We start from the raw sequence: 22,419 nt of genomic DNA, 5'->3' as shown, positions 1-22,419 counted from the left end.
TACCCACTGTGTCTGAAATTTTCAGCAACCCCTTGCAATTTTCTTTTTTTTTTAAATTAGGTGAATGGTGTTTTCAAAATCAGAATTTATTGTCATGAACAAGTCACGAAATTTGGTGTTTTGCGGCAGCATCGTAGTGTAAACATTCATATTATGAACCATTTGACAATAATAATACACAAATAAAAGTCGTGCAAGGAAAATAAGGCAGTGTCTTTGGTTCATTAATCATTCAGGTATCTGATGGCAGTAGAGAAGAAGCTGAGTGCTTGTCTTTAGGCTTCTGTACCACCTCCCTGATGGTAGCAGATAAAGAGGACATGGCCTGGGTGATAGAGCCTGCTTTTTAAATACACTGCCTCATGTAGATGTCCTCAATGGAGTGAAGTCCAGGTTAACAACCTTCTGGAGCTTTTTCTTGTCCTGAGATTTGGCGCCTCCATACCAGACAATGATGAAACCTGCCAGAATGCTCTCCACGATACACCTGTTGATGTTTTTGAGAGTCTTAGGTGACATAGCAAATCTCCTCAAGCACTTCACAAATTTTAGCTGCTGGCGGGCCTTCTTCATGAATGCATCAACGTGGAGGCAACAGGACAGATCCTTGGAGATGTTGACACCCAGGAATTTGAAGTTTTTGATCCTTTCTTTCCACTACTGAGCCCTTTGAGGACTCGGCCATGTTCTCGTGACTCCCTCCTGAGGTCCACAATCATATCCTTCGTTTTACTAATGCGCAAGGTTGTTGATGTGACATCCCTCAAAGAGTTGATCTGCCTCCCTCTTGTACGTTTCCTTATTGCCGTTTGTGGTTCTGCTGACAACTGTGCTGTCATCGGCAAACATGTGGACGGCATTGGGTTTTTAACTGAAGTGAATGTTTTTGAATATTTTTATCAATGAGTAACATTTCAACGGTCAGTCTAGTAGTTGTTCAAAATGGCAGTTACATCTAGTGTTGAAACTAAGGGGTGCAATTTATTGTTAGAGACTGTGCTAATGGGGCACTTAAAAATGTGCAATGGGCCACTCCTGCTTGAGATTATCACGGAAGGTTTATCATTGATTTCTGGATTGATGCATGCAGGGACATAGAACACACTGATAGAATGATAAAATGTAGTTGTTTTTCCTGATTTTAAATATATCCTGTTCAGTCCCTATAGTTTTCTTCTACAAAAGAAGGGAGCAGCAAATTGTTAATTGTGCTTCTCTAATTGATTATTGGATACTTTTATATAAAATAATGTCCATTTTCTTGACCTAATACGATCATTCTTTTTGAGTAACACTGTTGGACCTCATACCAGATTTTTCCTTTTGTGGAAATCAGATTTTAACTTAGCAGTTGAGGTGAGAAGCTACAGTTCTGGAGTTACTTTACCCACCAAATGCAGATCATATAACCAAATACTTGCACAATTGATTAATAGTAAATGAAGGCCATATATTTGGAAGAATAAGATTTCATTTTACTCGAGTATTTGCATTTTAGGTGATGCTTAGGAAGAAAGAGTTGATGGTACCCTTTGTTCTCCAAGTATTCCTATGTGGTTTCCCATTATGTATTAACTGGGATTGAATCTGTTTAGCTTCTTAACTTGGAGAAGATCATGTGTTTGCAGACATGCACTAATGGATTTATTTTACCAACTATTCCTACATTTCTTTGAGACCCATGGCATGATATTCATTTAGTGTTTTATTCTTAGTTGTAGATGCTATTGATTGGATAGGTTCACTTTCATGTCAAAGGAAAAATATTCTGTTGTGAGAGTTTCAAGAGATGATAATTTATTATTTAACTTGCCTCTGAATCAGAAGGTTGTTGATTCCAGTCTTAATCCAGTACAATAACACAAAATTCTTAGCTGGTATTCAAGTATTGTGCTCAGTGCTTGAGATACAATGCTTTCTTTGAGATGTTTAAGCCTCATCCAAAAGTAATTCAATAAAACTGTTAATCTGTTAATTGTTAATTTAATTAACAATTAAACTGGCATCGTTGGGATTTTGAACTCGAAGGTTTTCTGGATTAAAGGACCAATAATTTAACTGAGGTTTGTAGAAATTTCTTGGGTGGTAGATTTCAGGAATTCTCTTCAACAGAAGTTTTAAAAAAATTGGAAGAAAGAGGAATTGAGGGCTCAAAGAATCTGGAGTAGAGGAGTTGAAGTTCGGATCAACCATGATCATATTGAACCATTGGGCTAGCTTGAGGGACCAGGTCGCCTAATTCTGCATTATTTTATTGTTTTCCTGTGTTGCTCCAAATTATTTGTACCCCACTACTTTTCTCTCTGCCTGTTCTTTCCTGTGCTGTCTTGAGCCTAGTAATTTTAAAAACACGATTTTGTTTTGCTCATTACTAGCTCTATCTTTTCAGATTGAGATATTCCTTTCATCCTTGTTTGCTTGCTTCAAGAAAGAAGTACTCTCTGTATGGGATCCTTGTATTCTTTTGCAATTGTTTGCATCAGTGAAATGACATTTTGAATATTACAACTTCTTTTTCTCAACATCTTTAATGTTCTGCCCCAATTTACTTGTTTTGAGCCCCATACTTCATTAGTTTGTCCTTGTAAATTTGCTGGAGTTAGATTTTCTTCATGAAATTGGAGCAGAATTAGTCCCTAATACCCTACCATGTAGCAAATAATCTGCTAGAGGAACTCAGCAGGATGAGAAGCATCAGAGAGAGAGAAAAAAAGTTGATGTTTTGGGCCAGTGACTTTCAAGGCTGGGAATGTGGAAAAGAGAGGCTACTGTAAAGGTGACAAAGCATGGGAGGACAGGGCAGGGAGTCATTTGGGAATGATGAACCAGGGAAAGGAGAAGCAGCTTGTACATGGGTAGAAGATTATTAGATGCCACACAAAGTCAAGAAAAAGTGGTGAGGTGGAGGAAGATGAGTGCTACCAATGCTGGAATCATTTCAGAAGGTGACCATGGAGATTTGCAGAGGAACCCTATAGAACCTGGAGGGGGGGGGGGGGGGGGGAGAAGGAAGAGTGAATGGAAGAATCTCATGAGGAGATGGGGGTGGAAAGGAATGGAACTGAAGAGGAGGGGGTTGAAAATGAGTATAAGGCTGGGTGGGAGTAGGTGAGAAAGGGGAGAGGGATGGGGAAAGAACTGAGTTGGCATGGAAGAAGAGAGAGGGGCCTTATTACTTGAAATTTAAAAAACCTCTACAGCATTGGGCTGTAGACTGACCAGGGGGAATATGAGGTTTTATTTATCTGTTTTGTGTAGGAGCCTCATTCTGGCAGTGGAAAAAGTCATAGGTCAGGTTGGGAATGGGCAGGGAAGTTGGAATCGCTTGCATTCAGAATGTCCATTGTGGTCAGAGTGTAGATGCTTATGACACAGCTCCCAAGTTGGTGTTTGGTCTCACAGATATAGAGGAAGCTACATCAGGAGCATCTATTGAAGTAGATGAGACTGGAGGAGGGGCACATAAATCTTTGCCTCACACGGTGTAAGTGTTTAGGGCATTGGATCGTGGTGAAGGAGGATGTGTAAGAGCAAATGTTGTACTTCCTGCAGTAGCAAGGAGAAGTACCTGTGGGCATGGAGAGATGGGTGGGGAGGGATGAGCGGAGAAGGGTGTCATGGAGTGATTCTCTGTGGAATGAAGTAGGAGGTATCAATGCAGTTGCAGCTGGTAGCAGAGGATTTTGTCCTGAATGTAGAGGCTGGTGGAGTGAAAGGTGAGGAGAAGAGAAAACTTGGCACTGTTTAGTGGGAGGGAGTAAAAGAACCGAACTCTGAGAAATGGGGAAAATACAGAAAATTGTTTTAATGTCCACATTAGAGGGGAAGCCTCATTACTTGAAAAAGATTTTTTTTCCAAATGTCCTGGAGTGGGAGGGTTTGTCTTGAGAGTAGATATGGTGGAGAAACTGGAAGAAAGGGATGACATCCTTACAGGAGACAAGGTGGGAGAAGCAGTAGTGTAGTTGTGGGAGTTGATGGGTTTGTAATAAATGACAGTACAGTAAAACCCCTAGTATCCGTCAACTATGGGGATTGGTGGATGCCGGGTAAGTGGATTATCTGGATGCTTAAGACTGCGTGTTGCATGATTGGTGAACTAACTGCATTGCTCACAATTTTAACCCATATTTTTTACCTGTTTGTTTTCGACAGTTTTTTTGCTGGTTGCTTGAGGCTGCAGGTGGTTTGAGTTCAGGTTAACAGGGTTGTTTTTTTTTTAACTGTCTATAGCTTGTCTCCTGAGATGGCCACTGTAGATCTAGAAAGGGGAGAGAAGTGTCAGAAATGGTCCAAGTGAATTTCAGAGTGGGCTGGAGATTAGTAGCAAAGTTGATTAAAAATTAAAGGATCCTGCATGGGTGCAGGAAACAGCCCCACAATTATGATCAAGACTGATCTATTTGTGACCTCGGAGTTGACGTCTGTTATCTGTGGACTCCTGTCTAGATTAAATATGCCTATTAATCAGAATTTATTGTTATGAACAAGTCATGAAATTTGGTGTTTTGCAGCAGAATCATAGAGCAAACCTTCATATTATGAACCATCTTGCAACAATAATATAAAAAAATATAAAAATAGTAGTGCATGAAAAGTAAGGCAGAGTCTTTGGTTCATTGATTATTCAGAAATCTGATGGCAGCGGAAGAAGCTGACCTTGTGCTGCTAAGTGCTCGTTTTTAGGCTCCTGTACCTTTCCCCCCGATGGTAGCAGAGTTGAAGAGGGCATAGCCTGGGTGGTGGAGGTCTTTAAGGATAGAGGCTGCTTTTTTAAGACACCGCCTCATGTTGATGTCCTCGATGGAGTGGAGTCTGGTGCATATGATGTTGTAGGCCAAATTAACAACCCTCTGGACTTTTTCCTTGTCCATACCAGACAGTGATGCAACCAGCTAGTATGTTCCCCACGGTACAGCTGTAAAAGTTTTTGGGAGTCTTCAGTGATGTGCCAAATCTCCTCAAGCTCTTCAAAGTATAGCCGCTGGCGGGCCTTCTTCGTGATTGCATCAACATAGAGACTCCAGGACAGATCCTCGGTGATGTTGACACCCAGGAATTTGAAGGTCTTGACCCTCTCCTCTACTGAGCCCTCAATGAGTACTGGGTCATATTCCCCTGACTCCCTCCTGAAGTCCACAGTCATCTCCTTGGTTTTGCTAATGTTGAGCACAAGATTGTTGTTGTGACACCACTCAAAGAACTGATCTGACTCTCTTAATTCAGGCTTTGCAGTTTTTTTGGGGTAGACATTTCCAAGTGAAGAAATTCCTTGTTAAATCTTTCTTCAATTTGTAAATATCGCTCACCAGAAGGTTTTCTGAGGAAAGCACGCCGATCCTTCTCAGATTCTAAAGTTTCAAGGAGGTCACATCATAATAATTTTAAATTAAAAACAAAAAGCCATGCTGCTTTTGGGTCATGAATATGAATGATTTGTGTGCTTTTTTTTTAAAAAAAACCCCCAAATTCTAAATTGTACATCATCTTGAGGTGGAAGCGTATGATAGATAATTCTTCCTTCGTCATTGAGTTATATTCTGGAACTTTCAGAGCTTTGTGGCTGAAATGCCTTTACTGGGAAGACTGCAGTAGTTTAAGGCTCATGGTCATCTCTTGAAGGACATTTGGAGATTGGCAATAAATTTAAGCTGAGTCATTGATGTCTACATCTTGAAAATTAGATTACAAAAATTTGAGACCTCAGAAATACCAAACCACAGCTTCTCAAAGGAACTATCATACCCTGATATTATTGATTGACAATAATACTCTTCTACTCTGTGGAGTAAATTACTACATGTCTCAGCTGGTCTGTGAGAAGCAGAATGTTTGATATTACTCTTAAAATCTAATTTACACACATCTTTCCTTGTGAAAAAAACACTTAGTACAAAAGTGTTAATGATATTGTTAGGTCTTGGTAATTAAATAGGCCAGCATATCCAACCTGGAAATCCATATTTAGAAGCAGTCTAATGGACCCACTTCAAAGCCTGTTGTTGGGTAATGAAGCTGGGCATGTATCATGTGCTAAACATCTGATGGAGAGGTTGAAAGCTCCAAATAATTGATTTTACAGGCATAATTCACCTTTGGAACACTGATATTTGGGTGTTTGTGGTCAAGGTAAAATATAGCTGAATTAAAAAAATGATAGAAATGGTAATTCCAACCCTTGTCAAAAAGAATTGTTATCTTATTTGTGCTGAAATATTGTTCAAGCTCACTCATTGCCGTCCAACAGCATATTGCCCCAAGACTGAAATGAGAGATGCTGAAAGGGCTTATTTTGAACCTTTTAGAAGCTATTAGCTGCAGTGTCTAGGTCAATACAGGAGTCGATGTCATTTAAAGTGTATATCTGATATGAGTATAATCAGTATTATTGGGTATAATTTCAAAGACCATAATGATTGGGCTCTTTTTATTAAAATTAAACTAGGGCCTCAGATGCTAAAAAAAAAGCTCTGATTATCATCAGAAGATCATCCAAAATTTGAAAATTCTTGTTGAAAGGAAGAATTTTAAAATTTATTGGAACTATTGTGGCAAATGGATTATATTTGTTGAAGAATTTTGAAACAAAAATGTATTTATTTTCATTATACTTCATAAAAAAGCGTAGCTATTACTTTTACAGGTGTAAAAATAGATTATGAAAAAGTTCTTTGCCCAATAATGTTTTATTTGAATAATATTAATATTTTTGTATTCTGTGACAGTAGTAACTCAAATATAAATTTCCTAAACATTTTTTTCTTTTTCTCTAATTATATCAGAATGTTCCATGACTTTTATCTCTAATATTAAAGTACATAAAATTACAGATCAATTTTTTCATTCAAAAGCTATAAATTTATTTAGCATATTTATTCATAAAAATTTACAAAGTGCTTCATGGATGCATAATTGTACAAAAGAGGCATCAAGCCAAAGGAGGTGAAGTGTGTTAAGTAAGATTGAGGATTTTGAAGAGAAGGTGATATTGTAAGCCATGGTGTCATCTAGTCCTCCAGTGATCGACTAAAGGTTGGAGGTAGAGGTGGACCTGGTAATGAAAGGATAAAGTAATGTATTTTGTACCCAATTAGAATCAGTCCAAAAATCTGGACTGCTTGTGGATTGGGGCAGAGTGGATTTTCGGGATTCTTGATGAGTACTTTTAAAATTCAAATTTAAGTAGAATAAAGAAAAGATGAACAGTTAAATTTTGATGGTTTATTAACCAAACTTTTTTTCGTATAAAATAAAAAGTATAGAAAAGAAGTATATGTTCATTTCCGCGACTTCTGTGTTTCTACAGTGCTTATACATCCACACGCACACTAAATTGAAAAAGTTTGAGAGTTTTCGAGAAGTGTGGGTTCTTGGGTGGTCTGGATTTAAGGCATCCAGATTTTTGGACTTTTACTGTAATTACTTTTGACTTGGACCTCCAGTTGCAAAGGAAAATAATTTGCTTAAGTTGTGTAATATGAGATGATTTGTTAGTTTATGTTAGTAGTGCATGTGTGTGAATGATTGAGACTTTTTCCAGAATCTGCAGTGACCCCACCATATGATTGATTTGCTTGCTGAGTTCACTCATGCTCTGGTTCAACATTTACAAATGTGGAGTTTACATCGTCCATGTCAGCAGTAGGAATTAAATGCTATCTAGCCTGGGGTAAGATAATATGGTTGAACTGGCAACAGTACTGTTGATTGGTATGGTTCATTTCTTATCAGGCAGTGCATTCATCCATTAAGCAAATGGAACATCACTGATGCTTGCCAAAAGCATTTCAATTGCTAAAAATATACTTCTCAGCCTTGAGCTGTATGTATGTTTTGTTGTTTTTGCCATCCATGTAATGCAAATGCAAATTGCATCCTAGGAACTTGGTCAGGAGCTGACTGAAATAAGCAAGGATCACCTGTCAACATATGCTCCTTCCCCTTCCTCCCTCCCTTTTATTTGGGTATTTGCCCATTTCTTGCTCACCCTAATGAAGGGTTTCGGCCTGAAACGTTGACCATCTTTTGCCTTCCATGGAAGACCTGTTTGAGTTCCTCAGCATTTTGTGTGTTTCTCTTTTAGCAAGGGTTGTTCTTGTTCACTAATTTCAAACAATTTTTTAGGATTACCACTTTGAATTCTTCTCTTGTAAGCTTAGGAGAACAGCATTTTCTTCAGAGTGAATAATTTTTAGGAATGTGTTGATTGGTACATATTAATTTTGCATATGTTTTCAGTGAGACTTGATTTTTTTTCAAAATAAGCATGATGTGATATTGGAATATAAATCCTGTAAATGTCACAGGAAGCTCCAAGCTTCTTTGTCTCATACTAGCATAATTAGAAACCGATTTCTTTCTTTTAAAGTTTAAGAAAAAGTATTTAAGAGTCGAAAAATCGACACCTGTAATAGTTACTAATCACGAATTAAATTATTGTCCATTACTGTCATTATTTTCAGATACTGACATTCGAAACCAAAAATCCTGAAGAGCTGGCTGAACGGTTACGAGCTGTATGTGGGAACCAGAGTAATGCTTATGCTCGACTGCTCGAATACCGTCTCAATGCACTTAGAGGGCTATGGAATGCACAACGACAGTTAGCACTTGAAGAGCAGCATGAACGTGAAAACTCCAGTGATGAAGAGGCATTATCCTTGCTTAAGCGGCAAGGCTTACTGCAACAACCAGAACAGGCACCATTTACTTCTCGCGTGGGCCTCTTATTGGTATTCCCTTTGATCCAGTCACAGAGTAAAACTGACCCCTCACTCTGTAACATTACTGCTGAGGTGCTCCTCAACTGCCTTAGGGATTGCCAGCCTCTGAGTCTCACAAAAGAACCTGCTGACTGTCTAAATGGTTTGGAAACCCTGCTTTGCTCTTGGTTAGAAGAATCACCTGCTTCTAGTCATTCCATCACGTGGAAACAGAAAGAAAATGCTGCTGCTGCACTGGTTGCTCTTGCCTGTGCAAGGTAGGAGCAATCTAGCATGCCTTAAATTTTATAATAACTAGAAATACATTTCATGTGGTCATTTACAATACTACTGACATTGTCATCTTTAGGAAGTAACATGCTGCAAATTTCTAAAATAATGAACGACTAAGGGGATAAAATATCATTATCAAAATCTGATCTATAAAACGAAGTATGACAGTATGACAAAATTGATGTCATCGCTTTCTTTGTAAGATTATCTCTGTGCTATCACTATTCAACCACAAGTCTGAGTTTTGAACACAAGTTCGCAGACCTTTTTAGACAAAGGAATATTTTATATGTTTAAAATAAAAATTGAATGTTTTGGAAATGGTGCCAATTGGCATTGAGAAAGAAAAGACAAGAATGCAAGATCTCATCACCTTTTATTTAACCTTTACAGAAGTAGTAGAACCTATCAAAGATATTTTTCATTTTATTTTAAGCATTGCATCTGTTCTTGAAAGTTCTGTCCTGCTTGATGTTATTCAGAACTTTTAGTTTGCATCAAAATATTCTCTCCTCTTGAGTTGAGGAATGCAGAACTTTCTCACTCGTTCATTTAACACACCCACTCTTTCACCAATAACAGCTAACTGAATAGCATCAATACTATTCAACTCACAAATTTTGGGGAGTTTTTTTTTCATGAGTAGATGTTCCAACATTGCTGTCAGCTAATTGTAACACTTCATGAATGTACTTTGATGTTGAACTTCTCAGAGACCATTGCTAGAGCTTGCAGATGAGGCAGTGCCATAGCACTCATAGATACATAGTCATTCATCATGGAAACAAGCCATGTCCATGTCAACTGTCAAGCATCCATTTACATCAATTCTGCACTAATCCTGTTTCATTCTCTCAGACACCCATCAACTCTCCACCCACACACCTCCTTCCAGGTTTTAAACACTCACAACCTGCATGTTTTTGGGGTGTAGGAAGAAGCTGGAGCACCAGAAGTTCACAAGTAGCATATGCAATCTCCACAGACAGCTGGACATCAGGAATGAAGCCAGATCTCTGGAGTTATGAGACAGCAGCTATACTATAGCAACTATAGTTTTACAGTGTGGTTGGAAAATAGGCAAGCAACATGTGCCTAGCTAGGCCATTCAGACTCATTCATTATTTTGACATCCAGCTAGGGCAGGATTGCAACCTGCTTCTGGCTCCCACATTATGGCATTTTTATGCTCAAGGCCCTGCCACTGGGCAGTAGTTCTCCACTAGAGTCAAGCTGCTTGGAAATGCAAGTTGACACTGGGGAATTTGATAAATGGCTTTTGCGCATTGGTCATTTGTGAGACTGTAAATGACTTTCTGGTGTTAAGAAATTTTGGACAGATATCTTTTCCCCTTAGTAATTTTGCTCATCTTTTTTCTTTCTACTCACATACCACTTTAATTAATCCCTATTGGCATCGGTGCTCTGTGATTAGTAAGGGATTGCTTAAGGTTATTTATATGTGAGTGGGAAGGGAAGGTTGAGAACCACTGCTCTAGACCCAATTGTTACTGAAACATTTTGCTTGAGAAAATTGTCATTGGCCCATTTCCTTTGGAGTTATGAAACCGTGCACATAACAATTCAATTAGGTACAATTAAAACAGTGGTTTTCAAACTTTTTCTTTCCACCCACAAACCACCTTGAGCAATCACAGAGCACCGATGCCAATAGGGAATACTTAAAGTGGTATGTGAGTGGAAAAAGTTGAGAACCCCTACTTTAGTATTATGAGTTGTTAACTGGAGACAAGTTGAGCAGAAAATTTGATTCCATTTGTATTATTGTGGTTTGTTATAATTAACAAATTGGAAAGAAATTTGTCCATATTGAGATGGAGAAACGCCATCTGACTGTTGCTATTTGAGTACTTGCATAATTCATATTCTTTGAACATGATAAACAAGTACAAGAGTTCCGTGACAGAGAGGAAACTTGAGGGATGAAACTATTTATCTTTATATTTAAATTAAAAAAAAATTTAGACATACAGCATGGTAACAGGCCCTTTCAGCCTATGAACCCATGCTGCCCAATTACACCTGATTAACCTGCAGCCCTGGTATGTTTGGAATGATGGGAGGAAACTGGGGCCCCAGGGAAAATCCACGCAGACGTGGGGAGAACGTACAAACTCCTTACAGACAGCGAGGGGGGATTCAAACCCTGGTCCTGATTGTTGGCACGGTAATGGTGTTGCGTTAACCACTACATCAACTGTGCTGCCTGACTTGTGGTAATAAAGGAATGGGAATTTTAAAAAAAACACAACTTGAGGGAGAATTGGATAGTTTTTGTGTTCCATGCAGAATGGGTATGTTCATGATAGATGGCTGAGGAGTTGTAAACTCTTGCTAGAGGCATATTAGTTTGATCAATATATTGAATGATACAGATTGAAGATTTCAGTGTGCAGGTTTTATTCATGTTGGGTTTGAGTGGTGTGAATACTTGGGTTCCACCAAATATGGTGCAGTTCAAAAATATTTACAGAAGTTATATTAGGTGAAAGGAGAATAATCACTTTCCAATTGTAATTTTAAATTTGGATGAATTTAAAAACTGCATGAAGAAAATCACCTTTTTGATAGTAGAATTAAAATATGAATAATACTTAAATAATGATGTAATGTGATAAAAGTGAGCTATTTGGTTTATTTTGCTTGTTGCTAAATGCAGTCCTTGAGTTGAAAAGCATTCATTCTTTGCATTAATTATTTTTACTGCAGCTGAGGACCATCTCTTTGGCAATTGAACTATATGTCTTCAATTTTAAGATCTATCAAGGAGAAAAGAAAGCTTTGGTTTAAGAAAACCACTGAATTTTCTTCTGAAATTTCATTTGAATGTTAAGCCATTAATCATTCCTTGGAAATTTAAAGAAATTATTCAGGAAATTGAGGATCTTTTCCTGTGTCTTATCCAGGGGTACTAATTCGAAAGGCCTTTTGAGTGATGTGCCAGGTTATTGAGTCAAGTGCTTTTTTTTAAAAAAAAAAGCTGCAATTGCTAGAAATCCAAAGTAAAAACAGAAAATGCTGAAAGTATTCAACATGTGAGGTAGCATCTGTGTGATGGAGGTGGAGGTGAGGAGTTGACCATTTAACTCTGGAGTCCTTATTCAGAACTGGGAAAGAAAGAAAACAAGTTATTTTTTGTAGCATAGAACCTGGGAAAATGGGGGATAAAACAAATGGAACATTTTCGATGGGTGAAACCAAATGACTTAACTTTTCAAGATTAATTAGAAAATCATAATGGTATTTTAAATATTTCTTCAAATTGTTAGCTTAGTATCTTTAGCAGCTTCACAACAAGGATTTCTGCTTTACATCACATAAAGACTGCAATATTAACATTGAATGTAATGATTACACTGTATATTGGTACTGAAATGTTTCATTTGTAGATCAGTTCAAATATAATCTTAAAATCTTTCAAGTAAATTGTAAATATTGCCCTCTGTTTCACTAAAAATACAGAATGATACCAAATTCTTAAACTTCTGTTTTTAATTTTGTGTTGCATACAAGTTCATTGTCATGAATATTTGAAAATGCAGATCTAGAGATGGTTTTGTAGACAGGCCTGTAAACATTTCATACACACTTTAACAAGTAAGATACAGTAGAGAAGTACAAATGTGCAGAGTTCCAGGGAGATCAATGGTACAGAGTAAAAGCAACATAATTTTGCTATTTTGTAATGAATGCAGGAGTCTGATAATGGTGGGAAACTATTGTTCAGTAATCTGTTACTGAAATAAAAGGTGTGCTCCATGCCACAAGATTTTATTTTTGGTTGTGATATATCTAGATCCTGCACAGAAAAAAAAACTAAGGGGTTTCATTTCCCAGCACTGCTGTTGATCTTGTAAATTCAACCTGACAAGCAAAAAGTTTGCATAGCACGTATGATGTGAGTGGACCCCTTTGGCTAACTTTCATGCTGTGATGAAAATGTTAATTAAGGCTATTTTTCCCTTCTGTCAATCCCTCCACTTCCACATTTGAACTTCTATCTCTGAGTTAAAAATGCAAATCTGATTTTGAACCTATCTCTCTGTGTGTTACAGATTTGTGTTAACTAAAGATTTTAAATTTAAAGATTATAAACTGTGTATTTCTTAGTAAAATAAGTTATAGAGTTAAATATATTTCTAGTGAGGGAATTGTGGGAGGGATTCAGGGATACACTGAGACACAGACACCATAGACCTTTACACACACAAGTGTGTGTCAGTTTGGAGCTGCAGTGCCTGGAAAACAGCCATTGACACTCAAGTACCATCTGTGGTTCTTAAAAGCATTTTTGTGTACAATCAGCATTATGCTAGCAGCTGTTTCAAAATTCATGTCGTTTGTGTGACATGCTAGACTTTCTGGAATTGTTAACAACTTAAGCCTCTTGAAACAGAGATGAGGTGCAGTGATTTTGAAGAGAGGCAAAAGGTGCTGCAGAAATTAAACTAAAACCATGTTGATGTCACATCACATAATAGAGAATCATAAAAAGAAAGCAGAGAGACATTTTGGACACCACTGAAGAAAATTGACCTTCCTTTGAAAAGACAAGATTGAAACAGTAGTCTTTGGAAAGAGAGGAAGATGCTGTTCTGTATTGATTCCTCCTTATCATTGGAGATAACCAACATAAGTTGGCTTTTAAACAAGTAAAATCACTTCTGACTGTTCTTTTTAAAAAAAAAAGAGGCAGCCTCTCTTGTGTCCAGAAGATGGTCACTCCTGTTTGAAAAAGAAATCATCAGGAGATCACAATTGCACAACTCTAACAAGATGGGGGAAACTTGGGGGGACATCACGTGATGACGTAGAGGCTAGAAGTGGAAAACCTGCTCCTCCAGGAAAAGTTTTTAAAAAGTCACAAAAAACTGGACAGAACAAATTTAAAACTCAATTAAACTGAATGAGAAGACATACAGAACACAATTGACATGGCATCAAAATGGACAATGGAGGAGGAAGACAAAATGAAACAGGTGAAAGACAGATAGCAAACACACAAAGAAGGGCCTACCTCACTGAAAAAGCCAGGACCCAGAGTTGTAGCAACTCTACTTGATCGTTTGGCAACAAGACTCGCCACCCAGCGAGCTGAGGTGTCCTTGCAACAACAGGCGCGCCTGGACGAGTTGGGGAGGGGAGCAACTAAACTGCACATGTGCAAGGAGTCACGCATGCGTGGTGGACGTCCTAAGGAACCAACAGGCATAACAGAGTGGCTGCTTACAGCAATGGAGGCCCAGAAAATTGGGAAGAAGACCAAAGAGGACACACCAAACAGTGAAACCAACAAACAACAATCAATGGAGACTGAATTTCAGGTACCTGAGGAAGAAGGAGCAGTTGGTGGGGGAGCAGGGGAACTAGAAATTGATAAGCCAGTAGGGGAAATAGAAGAAAGTGATAGTGATAATGACAGTGAAGAAGAGTCACCAGGGGAAGCTACAGAAGGGATTGATCCTGCAGCATTTAAACAATTCCAAAAGGTTTTCACTGGCTCTTTGAAGAAAATTATAAAGGAACTCTCACAGTTACCTTTAATTAGACAAGACGTTAAGAATTCAGATGTTTAAATCTACAAAGAGTATGATTTGGTAAAAGGGATCCAACAGAGACAAAATGAGACAAGAAAAGGTAAAAAAAAACTTGGGAGATTGAAAACACTGCTTTCCGAGGACAAATGGATGGGCCATATGAGAGATATGATACGATTAAAGAACTCACTCAAAAATTAGCTGAGAAAACAGACATTTAGGAGAATTTTAGCCAAAGAAATAAAGTTAAAATTATTGGTTTGAAAGAAGGTAAAGAGGCTCTAACATGGTACATTTTATGCCTCAATGGCTACCGCAAACATTTGGTCAAGAAAATTTTCATGGTGAAATCCAAATTGAATGAGTCTATAAATCTAAATCTGATGAGTATCTATGCCCTATTTTAGTTAAGTTTCTTTGCTACCAAGTTCGAGGAAAAAATGCTAGAGATGGCAGCTAAAAATGCTAAAGAAAGGAAAGCACCGTTGGGTGTGGATGGAAAACATTTTTTTTAAATCCAGACATTAGTGCTGAATTGTTGAAGAAACATAAAAACTTCATTCCAATTAAAAGTATGCTGTGGAAGAAAGGATATAATTCTATTTTGCGATATCCAGCTTCTCTGAAGATTAAGTAGAGTCTTTTTTGACCCAGTGGATGCTTGTGAATTTGCTGAAAAACTTCCTGTTATGAAAAGAGAAGAGGGAGATCTGGGCACTTGAAAGACTATGATTTGTTTTCCTTCTGAAAGATAATGTGTCTGTATGCTTGTATGTACTGTTGCTTTTTTAATAGAGAAATTAGTTTTTATAACTCTGAGGAGTGGGAGCCCATGACTGGCTTCTGCAGAATTACAGACGCTGTTGCGAATCCATCCACAACCTGAAAAATGAATGAAGCTAGCAGTGCCCTAGTGTGCTATGGCATAGCTTGGGGTTTTGTCTTATTTCTTTTTGTTTACTATTCTTTACTCTTCTATATGTACTTAAATATTTGCATATGGGAATTCAGTATTGTCTTGTGCTACAGAGTTTGTTGGAGATTTGGAGAGTGAAGAGAATTAATTGTATTATGAGACCAGAGAATGATTTATTTATGATATTGCATGGCTAATAAATTGAAAGTTGTCAGTTTTAGTGTTAACGGGCTTCAGGACCCTATAAAAAGAAAGACAGTATTATCCCAAATAAAGAAAATGAAGGTGAATATCACATTCTTGCAGTGAACATTCAAAATTAAATAGAGATTGGGTAGGTACAGTAGTTAATCGCATTTTAACTCTTAAGGCTAGAGTTGGAATTTTGATTTACAGGAATATTCCGATCATTGTAAATGATACAATTCTTGACCCATTTGGAAGGTTTGTAATGATTAATTTGGAACGTTGGACACTATTGAATGTATATGCACTGAATCTGGATGATAGCAAATTTATACAGGAAACATTTTTGCATTTAAGTGAAGCAACAGACAATATTTTGGTAGGAGGAAATTTTAACTTTTCTTTGGATCCTTTATTGGATAAGTCATCAAAGTCAGTTATTAAATCTAAAGCTGCAAATAAAACAAAAGATTTAATTTGGGAACTTAATCTTGTGGATATTTGGAAAAGACTGCACCCGAGAGAGCGAGATTATTCATTCTATTCTAATTGACTTGACATGTTTTTAATATTAGAAAGACTTCAGGGTAGAGTACAGCAAGTTCAGTACTTTGGACCACTCCCCATTATTATTGGTAATTAATTTGGAAGATATGCAAGACATAACTTTTAGTTGGAGATTTGACAATACATAACTGAAGAGAGAGGAATTGTGTCAGTTTGTTAGAGATCAGAATAAACTTTATTTGACCATGAATGAAAATACAATGGTCAATAAGTTTATTTTGTTGGATGCTATGAAAGTTTATATTCGTGGTCAAATAATAAAGCTTCTCTGCTCAAATTAAAAAGGATTTTATGTCTCAAGTAAATATCTTGGAAAAGGAGATAACTATTTTGGAGAAGGATCTATATAAATATACCTCAGATGAAAATAAAAGAATGTTGATAAAGAAGAAATTACAATATAATACTTTACAAACCTCTAGGTTGGAGAAATTGATTTTGTGTAGTAAGCAAAGATATTATGAACTGGGGAAAGAGCACACAAAGTATTGGTGTGGCAAGTAAAAACGGAGCAACAATCTAAAGAAATTGTGACAACTAAAATAGGACATGACACTATATCATAGAAACCTAGTGATATAAATGAATCGTTTCAAAGATTTTACTCCAATATGTATCAGTATGAACCAATTTCCTCTGTTCCACGTCCACTAGTAAGTCATAGGATCGTAAAAAGTCTGCACCCAAAATAGGTTGAGCAACAGAAGCTACAACGCAATTCCAATGGAATGTGGTCCCACCTATTCCAATTGTGATCCGTTGTGTGCCAAAGCTGGGAATGGTAGTTCCATTCGTCGCTCGAAGAGCCAGGTGTTGTTGTTTATTCCTAGGAATTTGAAGCTGTACAAACACACGTCAGAGTAGTCAACTCAAGACTAGTTTATTGAAGCTTTACAAGTGGCTTTTAATCCCTGCCTGTTCCGAGTTCCACGTGGACCTTGTTAATGGACGGCTGCTGGTCCCATTAGGATACTTTTGAAGGGAATCTATAGAAGTTTTTGATGAATGCAAATGACATGCTGAATTTCCTCAGGCTTCTGAGCAAGTAGAAGGGCTGGTGTGCTTCCTTGGCTATCATGCTGACATTGTTGCACAGGACTATTTTTTTGGAGATGCTTATTCCTAGGAATTTGAAGTTGTTTACTTTCTTCATCTCTGCACAGCTGGTAGAGACAGTGGATGAGTTCTACCCCTCTTCTGGAAGGCTATGTCCAGCTCCATAGTCATGCTGTCACTGAGGGAGAGTTTGTTATTTTTTTTAAATTTAGACATACAGCACAGTAACAGGCCATTTTAGCCCACAAGCCCATGCTGCCCAATTACTCCTAATTAACCTATATCTCCTGGTATGTTTAAAACGGTGGGAGGAAACCAGAGCTTCTGGAAGAAATCCACATAAGCATGGAGAATGTACAAACTCCTTACTGACAGTGTGGGATTTGAACCCCAGTCCCAACCGCTGGTGCTGTAACAACATTGCACTAACCATTACACAAATGTTGGTGCCCACAGTTGTCCTATTCTGACATTCAAACCACTAATTCCCACCATCTCCTATATTCCAACTAGACAGTCATGGATATACAGGGAGTAATAATAAAGGGCTAAGTATGTGAAGCACTGGTGCAAAGGGAGAATGTAGATGAGGGGTTGTCACTAATTCTCACTGATTCTCATGTGTCGATCCACTTGCGTGGGATGAGGGGGTGAGGATGACTGTAGAGATCTTAGAGTTTGGTAATGAGTTTATTTGGCACTATAGTGTTGACGGCAGAGCTTTAATCAATAAGTTGTAGTCTGATATGGGTATCCTGATAGTAGTCTGGTACATGTTCTCTAAGCCATTGTGTTTCAGAGACCTTATTATTGCTAAGTTCTTACCATTGACTTTCCTGTATTATTTGATGTGGGAGGCCATTCAGCCCATTTATTGTGTAAATTCTCATCTGTCTCATTCCCCACTCTTTCTGTTCTCCCTCCCTCATCTACTTTTCCACCAAGTGGAAGTTTACAATCTTCCATTGTCATTATCAGATGTGTCTCTAAGTTTTTGATTTACCCTTCACCTACCGTCAAGGTGCTTGTTGATTGGACTTTTTTTAAAAAAAAACTCCTTCATCCTATCAGGGTTTACTTCTCTGATCAGAAACTTTAAAGCAGTGGTTCTTTTTCTTTCAACTCCCTTACCATTTACCACTTTAAGTATTCCCTATGCCATGGGTGCTCTGTGATTAGTAAGGGATTGCTTAAGGTGGTATGTGGGTGGAAAGAAGAAGGTTGAAAACCACTATTCCACTGTGAACTGTTTCATAACTCCAAAGGAAATGGACCAATGACAATTTTTCTCAAGTAAAATATTTCATTAACAATTGATTCTTAACCTTCCCTTCCCACTCACATACCACCTTAAGCAATCCCTTACAAATCTCAGAGCATACATGGCATAGGGAATACTTAAAGTGGTATGTGAGTGGGAAGAAAAAGGTTGAGAACCACTACTTTTGCACTGGCCTATTGCTGGTAATGTATCTTTAGTAGATATATAAACAGTATTTCAAGGAGAGATTTCTATAATTTTAACTGGGCAGAATCGATATTCTTTATCTATAGACATCTGGCATCAGAAAACAAATATTAGTCTTTCACTTTGTGTATTTTCATTGGTTGGTCTGTGAAGTTAATCTTGAATAAAACTTTTTGATTCTACACTGTCAGCTGCCTTGCCTATTAGGAGACTGGGACATTGAAAACACAACCTCTAACCACTACTCAATTTTGTTTTGTTCAAAGACTTTTTATAACCGTATTGTCATTAAGAATTAATTTGTTTGTAAGTGAATGCATTAGGGATTGACTGTCTTGCTTTTAAATGCATTTAAATAAGTGCTATTTTCAAAGGTCAGTACTTGAGCCTTTCTGAAAGCTGCTGATGTCAGGATTCATTTCAAGTCACATTGATTCTGTATTCTGCATTTTCACTAGTCTTCTGTTGAAAAGTTCTTTGGCCTTTGGTGAAGGTCCAATCTTGCACTGTTTTCAATTTTGTCTATTTTCATTGCTATTTTGGATAAATGCCAATGGAAGATTGATAAAAATTGAGAGTTATGAATACTCTGTCCCTAGGATGGCTATAGTAGAACCATAGAACACTACAGCACAGAAACAGGCAGTTTTGGCCATTCTGGTCTGTGCCAAACCATTTTTTTTTGCTTCATCCCACTGACCTGTACCCAATTGATAGCCTTCCATACTCTCCCATCCATATACTTGTCCAAATTCTACTTAAATTTTAAAATTGAACCCATATTCACCACCCCAGCTGGCAATTCATTTTCTTAAGCCATCTCCTCTGGATTGTATCTCACCTACCCTCTGTGGAAAAAACATTTACTTTGTGACTAAACCCCTCATAATTTTAAATATCTCTATCAAATCTCCCCTCATTTTTCTAAGCTCTAGAGAATAAAGTCCTAACCTGTTTAACCTTTCCCTGTAACTCAGTTCCTGAAGTCTGGGCAACATCCCAGTCAATCTTCTCTTTGCTCTTTCTATCTTATTGATATCTTTCCTGTTGTTAGGTGACCAAAACTGCACACAATACTCTAAATTTGGCCTCACCAATGTTTCATAAAACTTTACCATAACATCCCAACTCCTATACTCAATACTTTGATTTATGAAGGCCAATATGCCAGGGGTGTGGCCATGCTAATGAGCTGAGCAGAAGTGCTTTGAAAGAGCTCTCCACAAAAGGTATTAAAAAGATGGTTTAAAAGCTCAAAATTTTATTGTCAAAAATGGATGAACCAAGTACTGAACAACCAAGGCAACCAAACACACAAACTGAAGCAGTAATAGCTCTGCCAGGAACATTGAGTGGAAGTCTGGTGAAGAGTGACTCAGCAGGGCCTTGCAGAGCTGAGGAGTCATCCCAAGCAATAGTCTCCATCCTGAACATATTGGAAACCTTATGCTGTCATTTTACAAGTATGGAATCAGTGATGAGAGATATATCAGAGAAGGTAATGGAAATTAAAGAAGTGATTGAATAAATCATTCATAGGCTGAGTTGGACAAAACAGGATAGGCTGAAGGCACTGGAAGAAAAAGCAAAAATATGGGACACAGAAAAGAAAGGACTGATAGGTAAGATCAACCATATGGAAAATTTTAGCAGATGTAACAACGTAAGAATCATTGGACTGAGAAAAAGAATAGAGGGAAAAGATGTGGTGAGATCCTTTGAAACATGGATCCCACAAATGCTGGTACAAACTAAGATAAATGCAAAGTTGTGAATTGAAATGGCTCACCGGACCCTCGGACCCAGAAGAACTAGCGAACAGTGACCATGACCAGTCCTGGTAAGACTTTTAAGTTACTGGGAAAGAGATGTGATTTTGGGAGCAGTATATGAATATTCAAAAAATAATAATGGCCCATTAGTGGTGGACAATGCAAGAGTAATGTTTTTCCAAGTCTTCTGCCTTAGTTAAATAAAGAAAGGAACTTGACAAGGTAAAGAGACAACTTCAATCTTAAAAACTATAAATATTCAATGATTTATCCAGCAATGCTGAGGGTGGATGCCTCAGAAGGTAATTGACAAATTCTCAAGAATAAAGAAATAGTGGAAGAATTTTTAATAAAGTTAAGAAAAGATTAAAGTCACTAGCTGAAAGGGCTAAAAAGGCCATTTCAAAACGGAACTAATTAAAAGATGTATATTTTAATTTATACTTGTAGTACTGAACTGTCTTGCTTTCACTGTTGAAAGAAAAAAAACCATTGGTTTATATAGAGAGCTCTGAAAAGGCAGAAAGATGATGAGGAAAGCAGCAATGGGGAAGATGGTGCTGGGAGAGGAGTGATTTTAAAAGATGGCGTCAAAGGGAGGGTTTATTCTTCAGAAGAAGAACCTGCGGGCTTTTATCCTGGGCTTCCAGAAACTATCGTCAACAACATCATCAGAGTTAGGGACGTGTGTGTGTTTTTTAAAGTGGAAATGTGTGTGTTGGAAATGCCTTTTTAATAGACATTACAACAATATTTAGAAAATTGTGAAGATGTTATTGTTGTACAATATTTGTATGAAAAATAGTATTGATGAAAAATTAAAGTTAATTAGGATAAATGGAACGGTGAAGAGGAAGAGGGTCTTGGCATTCTTAAAGAAATTAAAAGTGGGTACAATCTTTTTGCAGGAAACACATATTACCAAATTGGAACATGATAAATTAAAAAGGATGTGTAGGACAAATAATATTGTCTTCTTTTGGTTCAAAGGCAAGAGGGGTGGCTGTTCTAATTAATAAAAATACATCAATGTTAATAGAAGATATTTTGATTGATCAAGCCGGAAGGTATGTAATGGCACACAAAAATTTATGGAGAAGCCTTGACATTTATGAATATTTATAACAATTAAGCCTTTATGAAGGACATCTTAAAAACAGCAGAGTGAAGACAAAATATATTAGTTGGACGAGACTTTAATTTCTGCTTGGACAAAAACTCAGGTGGAGATAAATTGGCAAAAATAATAATGGAGCAAAAACCACAATTTCATATATGAAAGATCTAAATCTTAACGATGTATGGAGACAATTAAGTCCCACAGAGAGAGATCACTCTTTTTACTCAAGGGTGCATGACTCACGTATAAGGATTGACTTATTTTTAATGTCTGTCCAGTTAAAAAGTAGTGATTTTTTAAAAAAAAAGAATATCGAGCGAGGCTTCTATCAGACCACTTTCCATTAATATTAACTATAGCAACAATGGAAAAGCAAGAGAATGTATACAGATGGTGTCAATACTACATTGCTTAAAAGAACAGATTTCTGGAAATTTATAGAGACTGTTAGAAATATTTTGTGAAAAAAATTTGCTGTCTATTAATAAAAGTTTTCTGATATGGAACACCCTTAACGCATATTTAAGGGGACAAATTGAATCCTATATGAAGAATCTTAAGAGGGCATATATGGCAGAAGTAAGCAGTTTGGAGAAGAATATTAAAGAATTAGAAAAAAAATCAAAGAACAGGACTACAAGAAGAATACAGATTACTGGAGAATAAAATGCTAAATATAATACAATACAAACATATAGGACAGGAAAAAAAACTACATTTAAAAACTAAACAATACTCTGCGTTGGGTGAATGGGAGCACAAAGTTTGAGCTTGGCAGAT

General features: G+C 37.3%; 1 protein-coding gene across 9 annotated transcripts in view; it reads left to right on the top strand.

Moving 5' to 3' along the window:
• LOC138761137 (probable E3 ubiquitin-protein ligase HECTD4) overlaps window positions 1–22,419 on the top strand; it is a 322,279-nt gene that overhangs the window by 6,478 nt on the left and 293,382 nt on the right. For all 9 annotated transcript variants that reach the window (XM_069932802.1, XM_069932800.1, XM_069932806.1 and 6 more), the window contains exon 2: window positions 8,463–8,980. In XM_069932802.1, the coding sequence (XP_069788903.1) occupies window positions 8,463–8,980 (518 nt within the window). The remainder of the gene's footprint in view (window positions 1–8,462; window positions 8,981–22,419) is intronic.

The sequence above is a fragment of the Narcine bancroftii genome, chromosome 4 (assembly GCF_036971445.1).
Source record: "Narcine bancroftii isolate sNarBan1 chromosome 4, sNarBan1.hap1, whole genome shotgun sequence".
NCBI lineage: Eukaryota > Metazoa > Chordata > Chondrichthyes > Torpediniformes > Narcinidae > Narcine > Narcine bancroftii.
Note: the sequence above shows the minus strand (reverse complement) of the source record. Positions and strands in the feature narration are given on the sequence as shown.